This window comes from Ceratotherium simum, chromosome 3 (genome assembly GCF_057802395.1).
Source record: "Ceratotherium simum simum isolate JZ-2026a chromosome 3, ASM5780239v1, whole genome shotgun sequence".
NCBI classification, from domain to species: domain Eukaryota; kingdom Metazoa; phylum Chordata; class Mammalia; order Perissodactyla; family Rhinocerotidae; genus Ceratotherium; species Ceratotherium simum.
The window spans coordinates 70,473,655-70,495,694 of record NC_141902.1 but is presented as its reverse complement, the minus strand read 5'-3'; the positions used below and the strand labels follow the sequence as shown (position 1 = coordinate 70,495,694).

Sequence of the window (22,040 nt, the reverse complement as noted above, 5' to 3'; positions counted from 1 at the left end):
GTTCCCAAGCGTCTCAGAGGTGAGGTCTGGGCGGGTCGCTCCTGCGCCTCATTGCCTTCGTGTAACATGAGGCTCAGAACCCTGCGCTGCCAGGGTGAAACATTGTTCTATTTCTTTACAGGAGTTTGGGTTACACGGGAGTGTGCATTTCTCAAAATCCATCAGAGTGTCCCCTTAAAACTGCATTTCATTGTATGTAAATTATACCTCAATACAAAACTTTATTTTTAAATCTCTGCCCTGCGAAAATCACGGGCTAATACGAAAATGAGAGAGCCTATTGCCCTGCGCGGAGTGGGCGCTCAGTAAATATTTGCAGAATGCATGAATGAAAGTGTAAGTATTTCCCACCTCTTCAGTTCCTTCACTGAATTCAACAAATGTTTATTGAGCGCCTTCTGTGTGTCAGGTACAGTTCCAGACCCTGAAGGATACAGCAGTGAACGAGCCAATCATTTCCCTTCCTCATGGAGATGATATTCTAGTGAGAGAGAGATAACACCCACAGACACACACACACACACACACACACACAAGCAGATAAATATATACTGTTATATAAATGCTGTGATGAGATTTAAATAAGGATTACCACTTAAATAGCACTTATTACTTGCCAGTGCTTTATAAATTAATTCATTTGAACTCTCACAATTACTTCAAGAGTCAATTACTATTGTTTCACAATAAAGTAAGAGGACGGGGTGATAGAGGGCAGGGGTGGCAAGCTGTTCCACAAGTACAGGAAGCCCCTCTGAGGAGGTTGCCTGGAGCAGAGACCTGGATGATGTGAGGGAACAAGCCTGCAAAGATCCGAGGGGGGAAACATTCCAGGCAGAGGTGACAGCAAGTACAAAAGCTCGCAAAGGCAAATGGTGGTTGTACCTACCTTTGTGAAAGGGCTAGATCACGACAAATATCTCACCTTCTTCGTTTTGCATGTTTTTACAAGACACACTAATAGACACAGGTAGAAATCAGGCTTTCTGAGATGGACAGGGACACCAAATTAGACTGTCTGCCTGGAACCACACAGGTAGGAAGGGTGAGGTCCCAGGGCCTCACCCCACCAGCCAGCCGTGTTAGCTTCCAGGTGTTTTCATCAAGGGTGAACCAAGGTGTTCATCAAGGGGCCCATCAAGTGTGCCTCCACCTTAATGCCCTTCAGTTCTCTTTGAGCATGATACTGCGCAGTATTAAAAGCTGGGCTCTGGAGCCAGACTCATGAGATTTGTCTCCTAGCTCTGCCACTAACCAGAGGTGTGACCTTGGGCAAGATATTTAACCTCTCTGAGCCTCAGTCTCTTCATCTATAAAATGGGGATAATACAAGTAGCTACCTCATACCATTGTTCTTGTAAGGGTTACATGAGAAATGCATGTGAAAGTGCTTAGCACAGTGCCTAGCATATGGTAAGCACTCAATACGCATCAGCTATTATTATTATTGTTATTCTTGTACAGTTAACACTGATGCCCTCCTCAGAAGCTTCCAAAAAGGGAGATCTAGCAGTCAGACCAGGCCCCACATGTGGGAGGCCAGAGAATGCACTGCAGGAGTGGGGTGGGCCGCTGTGGGCAGTGAGGGAATGGAATTCAATTTGCGCCTCACCCTACGGGTAAGAGGGGCTGTGACTAATTGGCTTGTGGGGCAGCAGCCTGGGTGGGGTGTGACTGCGAATCCTATGGAAAGGGGAAGAGCTGGGAGAACTGGGTCTGTACAGCTATAGTACTGGGACGCTGCAGGGTAGGGGCAGGGAACAGCCCATCTCTGTCCTCTGCTCTATCAGTGAGTTGTGAGAAAGTGTGGGTGGCCGTGCCCTGTAGTCCTGGAGACGTGAACTAAGCCTTGTAGGGTACCGTGTGGAGGCAGATATCTGCTAGACGTGAGGAAGTCATCCTTCACAGGCAGAGGGAGTGAGCCTCCTCCCTGGGGCAAGAGTCTGGGCTGGCTGACCGGGGCATGGCAGGTGGTACTGGACAGGAAACATCTACAGTCCCTCCTGCAGCAGATGTCTGTGCTTCTCAGCGGGCAAGATGGGCCTCAAGCCTGACCCTCCTGTCCTTGAGCCTCCACTGCCTCCCCGGTCACCCACGGCAGAGGAGTGGGGCCATTTTAACATGCTTGCACGCCTTTGCCCTCTTCCTTTTGCAGGCCACACTCCACATCACATCAAACATTAAAATTGCCCACATCCCATAGTAAACATATATGTAATTTTCTAAAAGTGTTTGAAGGAATTTCTATAATTATGCTCTTGATATTATCTGACTATGAGGAATTCATTTTAATTTACAATTGGCTACAACCTCCTGGCAATCATCGTGTCTATGCAGGAATCCTGGCTGAGTAAGAAAAACCCGAACTACAAATTGTTTTTAAAGGGAATGACATTTTTATGATTACTGCGAAGTTGACATAATGTTACACTTTCCAGACATTCAATTAAATGTTTATTAATTTTGATTTTACTCTTTTTCTCAGGTTTTGGAGTCAATATATTTTTCTTAGGCTACAAACATTTCATAGGCCCTTTGAAAGCTGGTGGGCCCAAGCACTGGGCCTAGGATCTAAGGGATAAACTGGCCTGGCCCTTGCCTGGCTCTGGCCTGGACCAGAATGTGGCCCTCTGAGGAGGCTGCTCAGCCACAAGCCCTGAGACCCCAGCTAGAGGGGCAGAGCACAGAGGCCTCAAAGCCCGCAGCAGCACCTCAGCAGGGGCCCTGGAGGCCTTGAGTCTCTGCCCACCTGGCCGGCAGGCTGAGCCCAGTGGAAGTGGCCCAAGCCTTCCAGGGCTCTGTCGGGCCTCCAGGACCAATCCCGAAACCCTCTCGGCCCTCCAGACCTCTCCCAGGTCCCCCTGCCCTGCCACGTCTCTCAGGGCCACTCTGGGATGCTGGTTATTTCATGAGCAAACCTTGCGTCGAATGGCCTCTCATCCCCATGAGCTGAAGGGGGCTAGAGGACGGGACTTCAGCTCGTCTCTCTTAGCACCTCCCCCATCTTCAATTTGGATAATTTTTATAGTTGATGTAAAATGGTAAACAAATGCAGCTTCAGTTTCCCCCCTTCTCTAACCAGATCATTCCCCTCAAGGCCCTGCTACATGGAAATTCTGGGGCTGCCTCTGGTGGCTCCTAATTCCTTGGAACACTTCTTAAATGACTTGTTGACATTTTGCAGTTCCTAAGGTCTCTTAGATTAAATGTCACAGTCCTGTGGTCAGGGGGCCAGCTTTACACAGAGTATGTACCTCCCCTGTGTCTAAAATGGGTGTGCTTGGTGCCAGAGGGTCTGCCCTGCATGCCCATGTGAGCCCCTGCCCCCTCAGTGACCAGAAGGAAGTGGCCAGCCCAGGAGGAAGTGGCTGCTGTTTACGGAAAAGGGGAAATTTGGGCAGTGAACTTGCTCCCACATGGTCAGTCTCTGGGCAAACCCCAGGGGGAACGGAGAGCCAGTGACTCATCCTAGGCCAGTTTCCCCAGAAAGGGACTTGATGAGAGGCCTCTTAAGAAGCACACAGCCACACACTGCCCTCTGAGTCTCTCAGACCCCAAGGAGACAGAGCTGGCCAAGAAACTGACCTGCCACAGGAGGAGCTCGCAGTCCCGCAGGGAGCCCAGAGAGGAAAATAGACCTTCTCACCTGATACGCTGTGTGTCCTTAGGGGTGTCTGTGCCCTCTCTGGACTGCAGTTTCCCACCTGTCCAATAAGGGAATGGATGGCTAGGCAATCTCCAAGGGCCCTGCCCCTGCCTGCTCTGAAATGTATCAGTGGCATGAGGCACAGCTGTGAGGGCCTGTGGTCACTCTTCCTACAGCTCCCCAGACCACTGGAGGCTCTGCTCTTTTGAGCCTCCGTGCTCAAAGGCCTCTCGATTTTTCCGGCCATCCCAACTGACCTATCCCTTCCCTCAGGGATCTCTTCCATCCTACAGGCTTGGCCGCCCACTGTGGTTAGTGCAAGCACTACCACTTTGGGGTCACATATTTGCATCTTCCCTGGGCCCTGCTAGAGAAACTGCCCTAACCACCACCCCCCACACATAAATGGCACAAATGGAGGCCTTCTGTCCCCGAGACCGAGTACAGGCAGAGATGGTGCCGTTATTTGGGGGTAGGAGACACAGTGCAATCCTGGCAGGGCCTTGCTAAACCCAGAGCACATCTGGAGGAAGTTGGCCTGGATGGGGAGGGGACTGGAGGTCACGGGGTGAGGTTGGAGTGCTGGAGCTGTGAATGCGCTGAGCACTGGAGGGCTGGAGAGGGAGCAGGCAGAGCAAGACCGTCTTCAGAGCGGAGGCTGCATTGACCCAAGTGAACAGCTCCCATGGGGAGACCTCCACCACCACCAGGGAGAGGGCTGTGCACGAGCTGAGCTTCTACACAGCCCTGCACCACGCCTCCTGCCCTGATAGGGCGTCAGTGGGAGGAATGGACTGGGCTGCTGGGGGCAAGGGGAGGGTTCCAAAATAAGAGGGGGGCTGTAAGACGTTGGGTGGATCACCCAGCCTCCCCATGCCTCAGTTTCCTCATCTGTAGAATGGGGCATAATAATAGCATTTACCTCCTAGTGCTGTTGTGAGGCTTAAATGAGATAATAAATGCAGAGCACTTGGCAGAGTCCCTGACACACAGTAAGACCTTGGTATGGTAGCTGAGGACTGCCATTCAACAAACAGCATTCACCAAAATTCATTCAACAAACACCCCCAGCCCCTGCTCTTTGCCTCAGCCTGGTGTTAGATGATGCTAAAACTCAGAAAAGGCCTGGGCCTGGCCCCTGCTGCAAGGAGCTGTCAGTCTGGGCAGGTAGGGGAGCTTCAGAACGAGGAGCCCCGCCAGGGGACCCTCTTGGCCTGGATTTGCAGACGCTGACTTCCAGGAGGCTTCATTTCCCTACCAAATTGACAAGCAAATCTACACACCTTGTGGTTCTCTTTCCCAGAGGGAAGGCATCCGAGGCGCTGGCCAACCTCCCAGCCCCGGGGGCCAGGGAACCAGGGCTCCGACAGGGAGAGGCCTGGGTGCCTCTGGGAGCTGATGGAGGGTGCAGGGTTGGCAGGGGCTGGGTGTCAGGCAGGGGAGGCTTGCAGAGGAGTTAGGGAGAGCCACACTGCCCAGGGAGCAGGTGAGGACTGGACCCTAGGGGAGGCGATGGGGCTGCTGCTGCAGAGGCCCTGGGTTCTTTCTCTTTGCTGTCCTGGTTCCAGGCCTGGCGCTGTGCCCAGGACACCATAAGCCCCTCTGCCTTCACCACTCCCCTTTCCTGGAGGCCCTCTCGCCATCCCCTTTCCAGCCCCCGATTCCTCAGCCAAGCCTGATCTCAGACTCTTCCTCCCTTCCCGCACAAACACCAGGGATGCAAGTGCACCCCTCCCTGCCCCCTCCCTGCTGTGGGGCCCAGTATGGGGGGGGGCGGCATTTTAACTGACAGTTGGAAGAGATGCCGTTCTAATGGCAGATGCTCCAGCATCATCCTGGTTGGGTGAAGGAGTCTCCAAAAGGAGTTTAAAAGGTGCTTATGCAAGCAAAGCAATTAAGGGGACAAGACCTTGGAGGGAAGATCCAGAAGGCAGTCAGGATGTGATAATGGTCAATGAGGAGACCCCGAAAGGGCCAACCCTGGAGTGAAGGGGGGAGCGTTTTAAAATGTGTTTTGTATTTTGAAGTTTGAATATATTGACTAAATATGAATTTTGATCACTGCATTTTTAAGGTACTTGCAGAATTTGAGTAGCAGGGAAAGGAACCCCAGGCAGGGAAGTGGCAGGAGCAAAAGCATGGAAAGCAGCTGCAGCATACTTGTGGGGAGGCAGGATGGACAGCCGGGTTCTGGTCTCGGCCCTGCCATTGACTTAGTCTCTGTCTCAGGCGGGCCCTTTCCTGTCCTGAGTCTCAGTGTCCCCTCTTTACAGAGGGGACAAAGGGAGATGGTAACACTACCCTGTGTACCTGTTATAAAGACGAAAAGAAGTCATATATGCAGGTATTTGAAGTGCTTGGCACATAGTAGGGGCTCACATGTCATTAGAGATCTACTGTGGGCCTTTGTTTCCCCAGCTCTGAAGAGAGGGGAGAGGAGACCAGGACACGACTAAGTGACGGGCAACGCCAGGGGCCCCGGCTGTCTAAGCTCTCAGCTGTGCCAGGCCCCATGGCAGCCATCTGGCCTCCAAGAAGCTACAGAACAAAGATTCTCAACGTGTGGTCCTCGGCCCCTGATCGTCCCAATGGGCCCTAAACTAATCCCTAAATGCCTGTCCCTTCTTCAGTTCTCACAAGCAAACGGCAGGCAATTCTGCAGATTTTCCTTTTTACGTGGGACTCAGAACTATTCACTGGTGAGGCCAATCTATAGAGAAATTAATCTGTGTCTTGCTCTTGCTGCTAAAATGAGAGGTACACTGACGGGGGAGCCCCTCTGATCTGAGGGGTGGTTTCTCTTTCCCCTGGGGATGTCAGGAGCCCACAGGCCCAGAGCAGAGGTGCTCCACGGAGTAGGTCGGGCTGGCAGTATTTTCAAGACCTTGGGAGGTCCAAGGCACTCTTACCTTTGGAGTCCCCAGCTCACTACATATCAAATATGTGTATAATTTTTTTTAATGACACAGCCACATTAAAAAAAACTATGTATATATATATTTTTTTGCTTTGAACTTTTTGGAAAAGATTATTTTTATGATTTTGCTTTGAGATGATTTGGCTTTGAGAATTCATTTAATTGACAATTGGTAACAATTGCTTGGCAGTTTTCCTGCACACTTGGGGATTCTTATGAGGTAACACAATCTGACCTCCAAACCATTTTCAGATATGATGAAACTTTTACGAATACTAAATGAAGCTGATGCAATATGACATTGTATAAACATTTATTAATTTTGATTTTGTACTTTTCTCTTTTTGGATTTTGGAGCCAATACTCGTGGGTTGTTTTTTTTCAGGTCTCAGACATTTTTAGAGGCCCTTGAAATTTCCCAGCACTTGGCCGTCGTCCTGTGAATAAAACAGAACAGCCTGTGTTTGGTGGGAGGATAGCTGTAAGGGGCATCTCTGGGTACCACCCTCCCACCCCAGCAGCCATGCTCTACAGATGACAAGACACGCTCGCTCAGTGGGGTCGAGGGGCCAAAAGAATCACAGTAAAATTGGTGTCTTCTCTGGTCCAGTGTCAACCCTCTTCCCAGTTTTTCTTGCAAGCAGGGGGGCCCAAAATGACTGAACTTGAAAATATTATCCATTTTTCTATTCATTCATTCAACACTTACTGAGCATAAATGAATACAACCCCTAAGGAAGGCAATTTGGCAGTATCTATCTATTAAAATTACAAATGCAAATATGCTTTTGATTGAGCAATCCCACTTCTGGGAATGTGCTCCACGAATGTACTCACTCTTGCACTTAATCAAATCTGTACGAGGTTATCCATTGCTGCATTGTTGGGAAAAAAAAACATTGCAACAACTCAAACATTGGTCGATAGTGGTGAGGTCTGAGACCTTATAAAAATTGTGGTGCAGCCATACAATGGAAAACCATGCAGCTGTAACAAAAAGAATGGCATCCCTCTATGTACTTTTATGGAAGGAGCTCCAAGATACATTATTAAATTGTTTTACAAAGCAAGGTGCAGAACACTGTAGTATTCCACCCTTTGTATAAGGGGGGAAATGAGACTAGACATATTTACTTGGATGAATGTAAATATGTAATGTTTACAAAAATGTAAATATAAATGTTTAATGTTTACAAAAATGTAAATACTTAGATAAATGCATAAAGAAACCTAGGAAGAGGGGCCGGCCCAGTGGCACAAGCAGTTAAGTGCATGCGCTCCGTTGCGGCAGCTCAGGGTTCACCAGTTCGGATCCCAGGTGCACACCAAGGCACCGCTTGGCAAGCCATGCTGTGGCGGTGTCCCATATAAAGTGGAGGAAGATGGGCATGGATGTTAGCCCAGGGCCAGTCTTCCTCAGCAAAAAGAGGAGGATTGGCAGATGTTAGCTCAGGGCCGATCTTCCTCACAACAAAAAAAGAAAGAAAGAAAAAAAGAAACCTAGGAAGGATGCTCAAGAAATGAATAACAGTGGTTACCTGTAGGAGTGAGATGGGCACTGGCTGGATGGGGATTAATGCTTGGAGGGAGAATATTTCTATGGATACTTTTTTATATTTTTTACTTTTAAAAACCATGTAGGGCCGGCCCCGTGGCTTAGTGGTTAAGTGCACGTGCTCTGCTGCTGGTGGCCCAGGTTTGGATCCCGAGCGCGCACCGATGCACTGCTTCTCCGACCATGCTGAGGCCGTGTCCCACATACAGCAACTAGAAGGATGTGCAGCTATGACATACAACTACCTACTGGGGATTTGGGGGAAAAATAAATAAATAAAATTATAAACAAACAAACAAACAAAAAACCATGTAGACATAACATATATTTGAATAATAATTTAAAATATACCTATTGAGCGTCTAACGATGCCAAGCACTGTTCTAGGCACAAAATACAGTGGAGATTAAGGCAGACAATTTGATTGAGAAAAAAGAAATAGGATCGTTCATTCTCCAGTCCCTAGTATCGTGGAACAAATTCATGCCCACTAATGGAATAACTAAGAGGTACGAAAATGTAGTGTTCATAAACTAAAACAAGCACATGACTAGAATTTACTGAAAAGTCCACTTTGGCGTCCTACCCAGGAGGCTGGCTGCCAGCAGCACTTGGCAATGTGCTGGGTTTCCACTGCACAGGCTCAAGAAAGGAGGAGTGGGAAGGTTCGTGCTGTGGTTCCAGCCACACTCAGTCAGCCTCATCAAAATGGCTGGAGGGACACTGCCTCTGAGCATCTTTCTGGAGAAACCTCAGAGGTTTCCTCCTAAGAGGGCAAGCCAGACTGAGCATCCTCAGGAGAGAGAAATGTTTTGGATAATCCATTATCCTCTATTGGTCCTACAGGAGAAGTATGACTTTGAGAGAGGAGAATCCAGGGCGAGGAAGTTTTGATGAGACAGAGACTTAGAATTCTGGGGGCTTCCCAGCCGGGAAGTGACTTGGAGCTGAGGCTGACGTTTCTTGCGTGTGCATTGTGCCTCCCAGGCACTGTCCTGCATGGATTAGCTCACTGAATCCCCAAACCCTATCAGGTGGGTACTTTTGCTTTCCCTTCCTTTTTTTTTTTTATGAGGAAGACTAGCCCTGAGCTCACACCTGTTGCTAATCCTCCTCTTTTTGCTGAGGAAGATTGGCTTTGAGCTAACAGCTGTGCCCATCTCGGCCCCACATTTCCTCTGAGCATAAATATAGACTCCTCTTTATTTGCCTGACTTTGGAATCTTCACTCCTGGCCTGCAGCCGTTCTGGGCTCTGCCCCCTCTTGTACACAAAGCCTTTGTCTTCTTATGCAAAGGACCAGGTCCTGCTTATAAAAATATCTGGCCTGAAAGGGAGGTGGAGAAAGAACACATCATGGAAAATTATAGAAACACATTTCTTTGTATTTGAATACTTCCAGGACTTTACGTCAGCAGCAAACCGACTCTGGGCCAGACCCCAGCTTCCTTCGCCTTTTTTGGGCCACGACCTCTTTGGTATCTGGTGAAGCCCATGGAATCAATTATATTAAAATAGGGTTATCAAAATATTTGTGATGTAGTAATACAATGTGCTTCTTTATTAGCATGTTAAATAACAAGATGCAGCATTGGGTCTAATTACTGTAATTTTGAGCTAGTGATGAGCGAAAACGATATCTTAAGATGTCTGCAACGGCTGTAACGTAATGTGAAAATACCTGTGATTTCTGTTGGTGACAAAGTCACAGGTGCTGCAAACACTAAGGAGGTTTGTTCCCTACACTCGCCGTGGAAAGAAATGCTGAATTTTAGTGAGAGGTTAGGGAAAATAAAGATGTAATCCACCCATCCGTCTGCCCCAGTTTAAAAAATTCCAGTGCTTGCCAGCTTGGTCCTGGGATTTCCATTCCAACCCCAGTATGTCCCTGGCTTATATCTGTGGCAGGAAGATCAATTAGCAAATACGTGAATCCCTCCCGGTGTCCGCTGGCTGGAGATGACGCCTCACTATCAAGGCTGGAAATCAATTGTTTATGAAAGTGATGTTCTCAGTAGCTGACCCTCTGGGAACACTTGCTGTGTGCCTATGTGCCTGTCCCTGTGTGGCGAGTGTGATCTGCAGTGTTTCACTCCATCCTCATGAGAGGCAAATCAATGCCCTGTTACTCTTTTTACAGATGTGGAAAATGGGTCTCGGAGACAGGGAATGAGTGCCCAGATTGAGGTCACGGGTTTGCCTCATGTCCCTGCCTTCCCTCGAAATCATATGCATCACACACCTGCCATAGGCATTTTTATCTTGATTGAGATGACTAGGATAAAGTTATAATAATAGTGATACTAAAAATAGTTACCAACAGGGGAGGACTCCCTATATTTCAGTCATTACATCATCACCATTATCATCAAAGTAATGGCTAATCCTAATCGCTTATGTTATTCCAAACACTGTTCTAAGGATTTAACTCACTTAACTTTCCTTACAACAGGTTGTATTATAGTCCCCATTTCAAAGATGAAGACACTAAAGCCCGGAAAATTTAAGTCATTTGCTCAAGATCACATAGCTAGTCAGCTGGAATTGGGACCAAGGAAACATGGGTGTAGCACCTCATTTTTTTAGTAAGCTGTTTTGTTAAAGTGGAATATATATATCTAGAGAGAGAGAGAGAGAGAGAGAGGTGCATAGATCATGAGTGCAGAGTTTCACCAAGTGAACACACCTGTCTAAGCCACCACCCAGATTAAGAAATAGGATGTTATCAGCACCCAGCAGCTCCTGCCCGCTCCTAGTCATTACTTCCCCAAGGTAACCACTATGCTAACATTCATCGCCATTGATCAGTTCTGTCTATGTTTGAATTTATATACGTTCCCTCATTCTTAACCATTATGCTATCTTGTTTAGTCCTCATAATGACCCTAGAGTCTAGAAAGTAGCTTATTATTATTCCCATTTTACAGATGAAGAAATCGAGCTATCTGCAACAATTTAGTAACTTCCCCAGGACCCCATGAAAGCGAGATTCTAGCCCAGATCCTTGGGGCTAACTTTGCAATATCTGCTGCCTCACTCTTGACTGAGCCTGGATTTCTGCTGCTCATTAGAGATTCAGGGATGTTTGCATGAACAAATATCCTGTGCTCTAGCTGGCCCAAAGCCTCCTCTCGAAGGTCTTATCTCAGCCTCTCTAGGGGACCCACCTACTCCAAAGGTCGCCCTGCTCCAGCCACTCCAGCTTCCAGGACATACTTCAGGATCTCTGGCAACGTCCCACCTCATGGTCTCTGTACCTGCTCCTCCCTCCGCTGGTGAGCAGCCTCTCTTCCCCCAGGCACTTGCCTGGCTTCCTCTTTCACCGCTACAATGTCACCTCTTGGGCAAGTCTTCCCCCGACCCAACTTCAACCCCCTATCTAAATAATATGACCCACGTGCTCTCTTCAATCAGCACAGAACTTCACCAAAATACAAGTTGCCTTCATGAGAGAAAGATAAATAGAATTTAAATCCACTGCTTTGCTAACAGAGGCAGCACTGTGGACTTTAGCCAAGGTCTGGTCTTTAGCTGTGACAAAGACTGGAGGTTGGGCAATGGGGCCAAACCCAGGGGGGTAGCTCATCTGCTGGCAAGAAGTCAGGGATCTCCTCCCCTACTCCTCTCTGGCTGCTATGTGACCCTCCCGCTAATGTCTCCATCCCATCAAGGTGCCCTGCCCCAAAGCGTCAGAGAGGAGACCAGCCAGGAGCCCAGAGGTGACAATAGGACTCCTGTGTGCTGCAGGGCTTGGGGAGGGCATGGACTCAGGCAAATGAGGCGGAGCACACACAGATATAGAGGCGCGCGCAGGGTGAGAACTCTGCGTCCACGTCAGTGCTCGCCAGAATGGAGGGCAGCCTAAAGCAGCTCAGCCTGGGGAGGGGGCCGGAGCGGGCAGGGGACAACCAGGCCCTGGCCGAGCTGCAGGAGCTGGCCCTGAGGTGGTTCATGGAGACGCAGGCCCCCCTCATTCTGCAGAACGGAGCCCTGCCCTCCTGGTTTCATGGATTCATCACCCGCAAGTAAGGCTGCCCCTGTCCACATGCCCAGCATGGCCCAGAACCCCTTGGGGATGAGAAAATGGTCTGGGAACTCTGCGAGAAGACTGGTTCCTGCCCTGTCCCCGGGCTGGGCAGGGACCTGGGGAGGCAGTGGGCAGGGGAACAGACAGGAGCGCCATGTTCTCTGGGGGCTGCTTCTGTGGGCAGGGTGGGCGGGGGCATCACCCCCACTCTGAGTATAGAGCTAGGACAGAGAGAGCAGGTGGGAGCAGAATGCATTCAGATCAGCTCTGGATAACTTGATGAATAACTAGGGGGACCATATCATGTATCATTCAAACCAGAACACTGTTAGTAACTAACCCAGGAGAACTGTTCTAAGTGGGGACTGTCCCAGGAATAAGGGCCAAGATGTGGGGTTGGCTCTGTGATTGGGCTGCATCTCCAAGCTGCCAAAGCACTAGATGAAGGAATGACAGATACGGCCAGCCATTAGGTCCTCCTGGCACAGCACCTGACATAGAACCAGGGCCAGCTTTATGGGCATCAACTTGTGCAGTCACCCAGGGCCCTCTGCTTAGAAGGGCACTATTCTTGGTTTAATGCTCTGCTGTCACCATCTTGAAATTCTTATTTTTTGAGTAAGAGGCTCCACATTTTCATTTAGTACTGGGCCCTGCAGAATTTGTAGTTGGTCCTGCATAAAGCAGGCATCAGTAAGTATCTGGTGAGTAAGTGGGTGAGGGAATATCTGGTCTATGTACTGCCAAACCAGAAGACAGCTGGAATTTTCCACCATGCCTCCAAAATACTTGGCACCATTTAGAAATATCCATAGCTGCCTGGGGCTGAAGGGATCATGCAGGGGGAGTGAAAACCTATGAGTTGCTATTGTGACCGGGCTCCAGACATAACAGCACTTTCTCCCTGCAGAAACTCTCGTGTAGTGCATATCCTGCACAACCGTACACAGTGGTCCTGAGGCAAGGACCTCACAAACCTAAAAATCTCCAGCTACATGGATTCAGTCTTATTACAGAGCCATTCAGGTGGAGAGTGGGTGGCCAGGGTCAGTGGCTGCCGGTGAGGCTGCAGTGGGGGTGGTGCATGTGGCCTCAGGACCCCAACCCAGCCCCAGACTGTCTTGAACTTGCTCAACTGAGCCCAGACAGACTGCAGACCCAGCCAAAGTTCTGAGGGAATCCTCTAAAAAGGGTTGACAGTCTGTCACTGGGTCTAGCACTCATGGGTGTGGCCAGCAGGGATGCTGAGGCTGCACTGTAAGGGCACAGGCCCCAGCTAACGGCACGTCCTCTGCCCAGGCAGACGGAGCAGCTGCTCAGGGACAAAGCTCTTGGCTCCTTCCTCATCCGCCTCAGTGACCGGGCTACCAGCTACATCTTGTCCTACAGGTAAGAGAGGAAGCCCTCTGCAAGGGGGCAGGCAGGCTCAGACCCCCATAACCTAGCCTGGCAGATAAGCACAGAGGCCCCACCAGCCCCCGCTGCCTGGCTTTCCCTGGGCCCTGACTTCTTGACTCCCTCATTCATCCATCCCATGCTCATCAGACATTTCCTGAGCCGCAGTGGCCAAATACTAGGATGAAACTCCAGTCTTTGAAGGGGGTAAGTGGGGGGCAGAGAAGATCCTCCTCCTGAAGGGAGTCTGGGAAAGGCTTCACAGAGGTAAACTTAGAGCCCAGGATAGAAGGAAGAATAACAACTTGCTAGGCAGAAAAGGAGGTGTGATTGGGGTTTAGGAAGGCATTTCCCGTAGATGGAACTACATGTGCAAAAGCACAGAGGCATGGAAGACTAGGGTATTGAGGGGAGGCACAAGTTGGTGGGTGCAGCAGGACGCATGGTTCCCAGGGAGGAATGCCTGGAGAGGAGGGCAGGGGGCAGCACAGGATGGCCTAGGTCTGTAGACTGTGAAGGGTCATCTGGTCAGACTTGGGTTTTGCAAGGATCCTTCAGGCAGCCTACGGAGGGAGGACTGGAAGACAGATGTGGAGGCGTGTGGGCAGTGGGGACTCTTGGGGGGTGAGGTCTGGGCTAGGGTAGGGCAGTGGGGATAGAGAAGAGGACACAAGACGGCCAGGACAAAGTCAGAGATGGTGATGTCAGAGCCTGTCCCTAAAGTGGGTTGGGGGGGAAGGCAGAAGGAAGGAAGAAGGCTCCCCCAATCAGGGCTCCAGGGCAAACCTCAAAGGCCTCAGATTCAGATTGAAAATTATCACCTGCTCAGACTGCCCCAGTTCAAATCCTGACCCTGAGCAAGTTACTTTGCTTCTCTGTGCCTGTTTCCTCATCTGTAAAATGGGAACATTGTAGTGCCTACTTCATAGTATTGTTGAATGGGTTCGACGAGTGTATACATTTAAAAGTGCTTGGGACAGTGCTTGGTACAGAGTAAGGACTAAATAAATGTTGGTCATTATTAAAATAATTATTATTCTGTGTGCCAAGTACTGTGCTGGGCACTTTGAAATACATGAACTCAGCAGTTTTCAAATGTCTTTTCAGCATCAGGGCTTTTTTTTTTCCAAACACGATCTTAGATGGAATGCCAACTTATAAAAGAGATCAAAGTAGGGCTGCTCAAAGACATGCAAATAGACCAACGGAACAGAGTGGAGTCCAGAAAGAGTCCCACGCATTTGCTTACCTGCTTTACAACAGAGGCGCCATTGCCATTCAGTGGGGGAAAGGCCGGTCTTTTCAATAAGTGGTGCAGGAGCAACTGGATATGGAAAAAGTGACCCCTACCTCACACCATACACAAAAATTAATTAATTCTAAATGGATCATAGACCCAAGTGAGAAAAGCACTTTAGAAAACAATACATTTCTAAAAGAAAACATAGGAAAAAACTTTCCTGGCTTTGAGATAAGCAAAGATTTCTTAAGACACAAAAGTATCAACCATAAAAGAGAAGATTGATAAATTGGATTTCTTTAAAATTAAGAATTTTTGTTAATCAAAAGATACAATTAAGTGAGTAAAAAAACAAGCCACAGACGTTATGTATTGCAATACATAGATCTAACAAAGGACTCATATCCAGAATGTATAAAGAACGCCTGCAAATCAATAAGACAAAGACAATATGATGAATAAAGGCAAAAGACTTGAGCTGCACTTCATAAAAGAGGGGATCCAAAAGGGCAGTAAGCAGACTGGTGTTCAGCAGCATTAGTAATTGGAGAAATACACATGAAAACCACAAGGAATGGCCAAAATGGAAAGACAGAGGATACCGAATAGTTGGTGAGGATGTGGAAGAACTGGAACTCTCATACGTCACAACAATTTGAGAAAATGATTTGGCATAATCTACTCAAGCCAAACATAGGTGTATGCCTGACTCACCAAGTCTACTCCTTGGTATTCGCCACAGAAATAAGTACATATCTTCCCCGAAAGACATGTACAAGAATGTTCACAGAAGCTTTACTGGTAACAGCAAATCTGGAAATACCCTAACTGTCCATCAACAGAATGGGTAAATTGTGGAGTTTTCATTAAATGGAATACTACACATCAATGGGGAAAAAAAAGAAGCTAATTCTACATGGACATGAATCAATCTCAAAGATAAAATGTTGAGTGAAAGAAGCCAGACACAAAAAAGAAATACTATAAGATTCCATTTATATGAAGTTCCATAACGAGCAAAACTAATTTACGGTGATGAGGGTCAGAATGGTGGCTACCCTTGGGGGCGTAGACTGGAAGGGGGCCCAAGGGAGTCTTCTGGGGAGCTGGAAATGTTTTCTGTTTTGCTCTGGGTGGTGGTTACATGGGAGTGTTCATATGTGGAAATTCATCGAGCTGCACGCTTCTGATGTGTGCACTTCACTGTGTACACTTCACTGTGTACACATCAGTCTTCCATAAAAAAGGAAAACGAAGAAGGTGGGATCTGACAGCCTGGAGTGGGGAGGGAGCTGGAACTCCATCTTTTCAGCAGAGCCAGGATTAGGGTGGGGCAAGTGAGGCTGAGTAGTGCAAGTGCAGGGCTGGAACTTGTCTTCATTTAAGACTTTGGTATTTTGTTCATTGTGGATTTTTTTGTATTAATTTTGATTTTCTAAAATATTGGATTATTAGTTTTCTTGGTTACTGAGTTTTGTGGTGCCTCTCTAAATTTTGTACCCAAGCGGAGTGCCTCACTTGCCTCACCCTAGCCTGGCCCTGCCCTACCTCATCCCACCGGAGCAGGCCTAGGTCCTTCCCAGGAACCAAGGGCCCCATGGCTTGAAAACCATTCCCTAGCTCCCGGACCACCCACAAGGCTGGGCTTGTTGGATGCCAGTCCCACTTTACAGAGGAACACACCAAGGCCCAAGAGGGCAGTGTGGCCCAGTCTGTGCTGGAGCTCCTACCCTGGGCCGAGGCCAGGCTGCCTGTGGCCAGCAGCCCCAGGCCACAAGTGCTTGTGTTGCAGGGGCAGCGACCGCTGCCGGCATTTTGTCATCAACCAGCTCCGAAACCGGCGCTACCTCATCTCAGGGGACACCCACAGCCACGGCACCCTGGCTGAGCTCGTGCGCCATTACCAGGAGGTGCAGTTTGAGCCCTTCGGGGAGACCCTGGCTGCAGCCTGCCCCCGGGTAGGCACCCCCCTTCCCCAGGGTGAGGGTGGCGGGGCAGGGTGTTCACCGCTAGGCGTGGCTTTTCTTGCCTTTCCTATTTACTGCCTTCCAGGGGCACACACTGTGGGGTCATGGTCCCTATTTGAAAAGGGGAGCCCGAGGCAGTGTCTTACCGGAGGTCAGGGACCTGGTGGGATGTTTCAGTCCCCACCAGCCCCCTCTGGCAAGTGGCTGGAGGCCTGTCGGGTATGCATGATCACACGCCTGCTGTGCCCCCCCACCCCCAGCCAGAGAACAATGATCTGTATGACGCCATCACCCTGGGCCTCCACCAGACCAATCTGGGCCTGGAAAATCCACCTGCCACGGCATCCCCAACAGTGGTCCCGGACAAGGCCGCCAGCCCCCGCCTCTCTCCAAAGCCCCAGGTCTCCTTCCTCCACACAAAGAAGAGCCTTGATGAGAGTCCCTGGAACCTCTCCAAGGAGGAAAGCATGGAGGTGAGGAGGATTCTGGGCCACCCAGGGTCAGGATTGCTAGACCAGGAATGTGGGTGCCACACCCAGTCAGGCCCTGAGAGGCCACATTGGCCAGTCCCCCAGGCTGCAGAGGATGAGCACCAGGCCCAGAGATGTGCAGACCCAGCTTGGAACCACCCAGTGGTTCACCCATGCCAGGGCCTGCCTCTGGCCAGCTGGATTTGGTTCAAACCTTGGCTTGGCCTTTCTAGCTGTGTGACTTTGGGCAAGTCACGTGATCTCTCTGAGCCTCAGTTACCATTCCTGAGGTTCCTGTGAGGATTGAATGACAGAATAGATATGAAATGCCTGAAAAATCCCTCTGTAAACTGTAGAGAGGGATGCCTATGAGTCAATACTTTATTCTCCTCCACAGCACCTCATGGGAAGGGCTCAGAGAGATTTTCCTTCATATACATCACATCACAGCATGCCAGGGGCTTCTTCTCATGTTTAGAATAAAATCTAAAATCTTCACCAGGGTCCACAAAAGCCTCACCAGGTGCCCTGCTACCTCTCCTCTTCCTCACTCTTCTCTAGTCCCACTGGCCTTCTGGATCTTCCTTGAACACACCAACCTTGTTCCCACCTCAGCGCCTTTGCACTTGCTGTACTCTCTGCCTGGAATGCTCTTCCTACCAGATATCTGCATGGCTTACACTCCCACTGCATTCCGTTCTCTGCTTAAATGTCATCCCCTAAGATAGGCCACCTAAACTACAGAAAATACCCCCTTTCCCGCTGTCATTCTCCCTATCCCCATACCCTACTTTGTTCCTCTTCATAGATCATGACCTGACAGTATATTATCTTGTGATATATTATTCTATCGTGTATTACAACAATCATATTGAACTATATAACAGAATGGTATATTGCCCATCTCCCAGGTTAGAATGAAACTCCCAAGAGTTGGTCTTATTCATCGAGTCCTTGGCACCCAGGATAGTGTCTGCACACAGTCAGTGCTCACTCGGTATTTGTTGAATAAACACATGAATAATGGACTTGGGGGTGGGCCATTCGGAAGGGTAAGGGAGCAGTGAGAGGATGGGTTCAGGGGGCTCTGAGGGACAAGTGGACCACCCTGGAGGGCAGAGGAGCAGCACAGGATGAGCTTGGGCAGGAGGTAGGGCTGTGACCTGAGGCCTTGAATGCCAAGATAAAGGCTACACCCAGAGGCCTGGAGCCTGAGAGCTGGCAGTGACCCTGAATGTCAAGCAAGCCCTGCACCTAACACTCAGGTAAACTGAGCCCAGGACAGGGAGCCTCAGCTTCAGTTCACCTGAGGGCATCTCAGCGATGGGGTAACCTTTAAGAGGTTCTGTCCCTCTTTCCCCAGGCCCCCATCAGGGTGCCCTCCCTCCCTGAGAGGAGTACCTCACTTCTGGACGAGTCTTTTGGAGGCCCCAACGACATCATCTACGCAGACCTGAGGAAGAGGAACCAGGCACGGCTAGGTCTGGGCACAGACGTGTCCGGCAGGCATGGGCCAGTTCCAGCTGGCAGCCAGGCCTGCTCCCCAGGCAAGGAGGCCCCAAAGAGACTCTCAGACGAAAGCCAGAACAGGCCTGACGGCCTAGGGTTTGCCTTCTCTGAGGTGAGCCCAGACCAGGGCCGTACAGTGTCTCCCACTTCCTGGGGCATCCTGCTCCCCAGTTCTGAGGCCCTGGGATCCTCAGCTGCTATCTGGAGCCAGGAGTCACCGAAGCTGAGCCACAGGGCTCAGCTCTACTCCCAAGGCAGTTCTGCAGACAGCTATGAGCTCATCCAGACAGCAGGCCTCCCGCAGGAGGCTAGGGGTGCACCAGATCAAGAAGAAGGCAGTACGTATGAGCAGATCCCAGTCGGCTGGGGTGGCCCACCCAGGCCCCGGTATCCTGGGGCCAGTCCCACATATAGCAAGCTGTCAGGACCCACAGACTGTGGCCATGAGAGGATCTCGGGGGCCCCGGAGCTCCCTGAGCCCAGGAACACCTATGAACAAATTCCAGCAGTCAAGAGCAAGGAGACTGGACGGACACACAAGGTGGGCTCCCTGGGCAGGGTGGGGTGGGGTGGCTGCCAGCCCTTAGAGAGCACCTGGGGCAGGAGGGACCTGTGGCCCTCAGGCATGGGCAGATCAGGTCACTGCCACTGCCCAGAGGTGCCCAGAACTTTCCAGCCCTAACATCTGCTTGGAGGTAGTGGGAGAGGCAGTTGTTAGGTTTGGATGTAAGATGGGGGCTTCCAGGCCCTTCTGAGGTCTTTCTCCGCAGACCAGGGATCCCTGCCCCTCTCCCTTGGCCACTGCTGGGGCCTCTGAGGGGTGGAGAAGGGGCCCTAGCACCAGGTCTGACTTGCCTTGGCCCTTGTCACAGCTCAGCCACTCCCTAGCCATGAGCTGTGGGTAAGACAGACATCCAGTTAATTTGAATTTCAGATAAATGAGCAATTTTTTTTAGCACAAGTATGTCCTAAATACTGCAATTATTCCTTGTTTATCTAAAATTCAAATTTAACTGGGCATTGTGTATTCTTATGTAGCAAGCCTACCCAGGACCTCCATTTCCTCATCTGTAAAATGGGCTGGTCCTCTGGCTGTGTCCAGGGGTGGCTGCTAAGAGGATAATGCTGGACATCTCATGTACTCAGGACAGAGTCCAGAGGTGGGTCTTGGGAACAGAGCTATTATTCCTGAGGATTTCTGATAAGAAAGGACGAAGAGGGAAGCAGGGATCAGGAAGGCAGAGGGAGGTGGTCAGGGGTTCCCAGGGAGGCAGAGAAACCCTTTTGAGGGTTTGCGATGAGCCGGGAGAGTCCACTCCCTGTGGGGACGGCCTCAGCTCTGGGGCATGTGCAGACCTCCTCTCCCGGCCTCAACAGCGAAACCTTGAGCTCCCAGCTGAAAGGCCTTCACAGGAAGCTCTGTCATCTCCCCCCTCGGGGCAAGGCTGTGCCCACACTCCCTGGGACAGGGAGCTCACCCCACCCTGTGCAAGGCAGCCTCCAAGGTCCTGACTCTCCTGGGACCACAGATCCTGCCTGCAGACAGTCCTAAGAACCACAGAAGCCACAACCTGCTCTTCTCCTGGCTGCAAAGTCCCACATCCTCTCTGGCCCCTGGTGGCACCATGCACAACCCCACCCACCTTCTACCTAGGATACCAGCTAGGACAGAGAGCGCTGGGGGTTAGGGAACCCCAGGGCACTCCAGGGGGGCACATGGGCTTGGCCTTTCTTCTCCACCCCCTTTCCAGACCCCTTCCTCCCTTTAGCCTCCTTAACCAGAAGAGGGCAAATCGTTGATCCATCCTGGAGGCTGGAGGTGGAATTTCCAGCACCGTGAGAGGCTTGTGGAGCAACCATCAATATTCCAACCTGGCCTTTTTCTGGGCTTGGACCCCAGCCCCCAGTCAATGCTGATGGACCCTCTGAGCCTGGGGCTCCCCTTCCCTGTCCGGGGACCGCAGGCTCCAGCATGTTCTCCCTCCTTGTAGCCTGACAAGCTCCGGAGGCTCTTCTTCACGGACAAGAAGCACAAATCCTGAGGAGGGCCCGGCTTCCAGCAGTCCACCAGTGGGTTTCCTGGGACCCCAGCTATACCACCTGAAGGTACCCCTGGGACCCTCAGATCCAACCAGCCTACTGTGGAACGAGGCTTAGAGACACAGCCTAGGTGCCTGCCTGGAGACGGGGTGGGAGGAGACCTTCCAGCTGCCTGCAGCTCCGGGATGTGCTCTGCTTCCCCAGTGCCTCCCACCCATCCAGAGGAGGAAATTAACACCCAAGAGGAGCGAGGATTGGCCAAAGGCAGGGGTCAGCACCCCCGTTTCCAAGATGAGCCTGCCTCCCCCCACTAAACACTTACTGAGCCTGTGGCAGGCCCTGTGCTAGGGCAGGCCTTTTCCTAACTGGCTGAGTGACATCATGCAGTTGCTCTTGAGCAAACCAGTTCCCCTCCTGATGGCCCTATCAGCAGAAAGAGAGGGCCAGGAGCTACATCCCTGCTCCTGCCCCATGGGGTTGCGGCAAGAAGCCAGGGAAGTGGCAGCAAAGCCCTCGCCTCAGAAGTGATGGTTCCGGCCCTGGGGTGGCCGGGCTCCCAGGGCCAAGCCCCACAGCCCCTCTCTGCCCCCTGCCTTCATCCCAGCCTCACCATGCAAGCCAGGCAGACTCTAGTCCGACCCCTTTGTGCTGCAGATGGGGAAACTGAGGCCCAGAGAAGAGCAGCAACCTGCTTGAGGTTATATAGTCAGAGCCTGTGCAGACGTCCCTTGAGGCAAGCCCAAGCCTGGCTGGCTGCCTGGGGTCAGCCTGGGTGGTTTCTGGAACCACCCAGTGGCCACTTGCTGGTCGTCTTTATATGACCAGGTCACTCTCATCTGCCCTCTGCCTCCAGCCAGTGTTGGCCTTTAGGGGTGGCATTCAGACCCTCTCATGAGACCCAGACCCAACCCGGTGGCCCCACCCTTGCCCAGGCACCAGCTCTGGACGTGGGCACTCAGAGGCTACTCACTACAGCCATTCCCTCAGGTCAGGCTGGCTCTTCCTGGATCCCCTTCCCTCAGGATCCACTTCCCCCCTTACCCATGTGTCCCTACCTCCATAAGGGTGAGCAATTGGCCTGCTGCTCACTGCTCTCTGCCCACTGTCTCCAGGAGTGGGAGGTGGGAAACAGAACTGACCATCCCCAGACAGAACATCACAGGTGTCCCCTCCTCCCTGCCCACGTCCCTGGGCAGAGTTGGCTCAGTTCACACTGGTGGGGAAAATCTACCCTTAGTGGCATCTCTGCTACACTGCTTCTCCCTCTGACAAAT

General features: G+C 50.8%; 1 protein-coding gene across 1 annotated transcript; it reads left to right on the top strand.

Annotated features, from left to right (window-relative positions):
• Positions 1-11,967: 11,967 nt before the first annotated feature.
• SH2D7 (SH2 domain containing 7) lies at positions 11,968-20,813 on the top strand. The gene is made up of 6 exons (XM_004422031.3): positions 11,968-12,143; positions 13,445-13,534; positions 16,573-16,738; positions 17,008-17,220; positions 18,581-19,267; positions 20,718-20,813. The coding sequence occupies exons 1-6, from the start codon at positions 11,968-11,970 to the stop codon at positions 20,766-20,768; spliced, it is 1,383 nt and encodes a 460-aa protein (XP_004422088.1). The 3' UTR covers positions 20,769-20,813.
• Positions 20,814-22,040: the final 1,227 nt, after the last annotated feature.

What these genes read in the sequence shown, in the direction of transcription:
- SH2D7 (XM_004422031.3), top strand. Translation starts at nt 11,968, where the DNA reads ATGGAGGGCAGCCTAAAGCAGCTCAGCCTGGGGAGGGGGCCGGAGCGG. An exon ending in AGCTACATCTTGTCCTACAG is followed by an intron (nt 13,535 to 16,572) that starts GTAAGAGAGGAA and finishes CTTGTGTTGCAG; the next exon opens with GGGCAGCGACCGCTGCCGGC. An exon ending in CCAAGGAGGAAAGCATGGAG is followed by an intron (nt 17,221 to 18,580) that starts GTGAGGAGGATT and finishes CTCTTTCCCCAG; the next exon opens with GCCCCCATCAGGGTGCCCTC.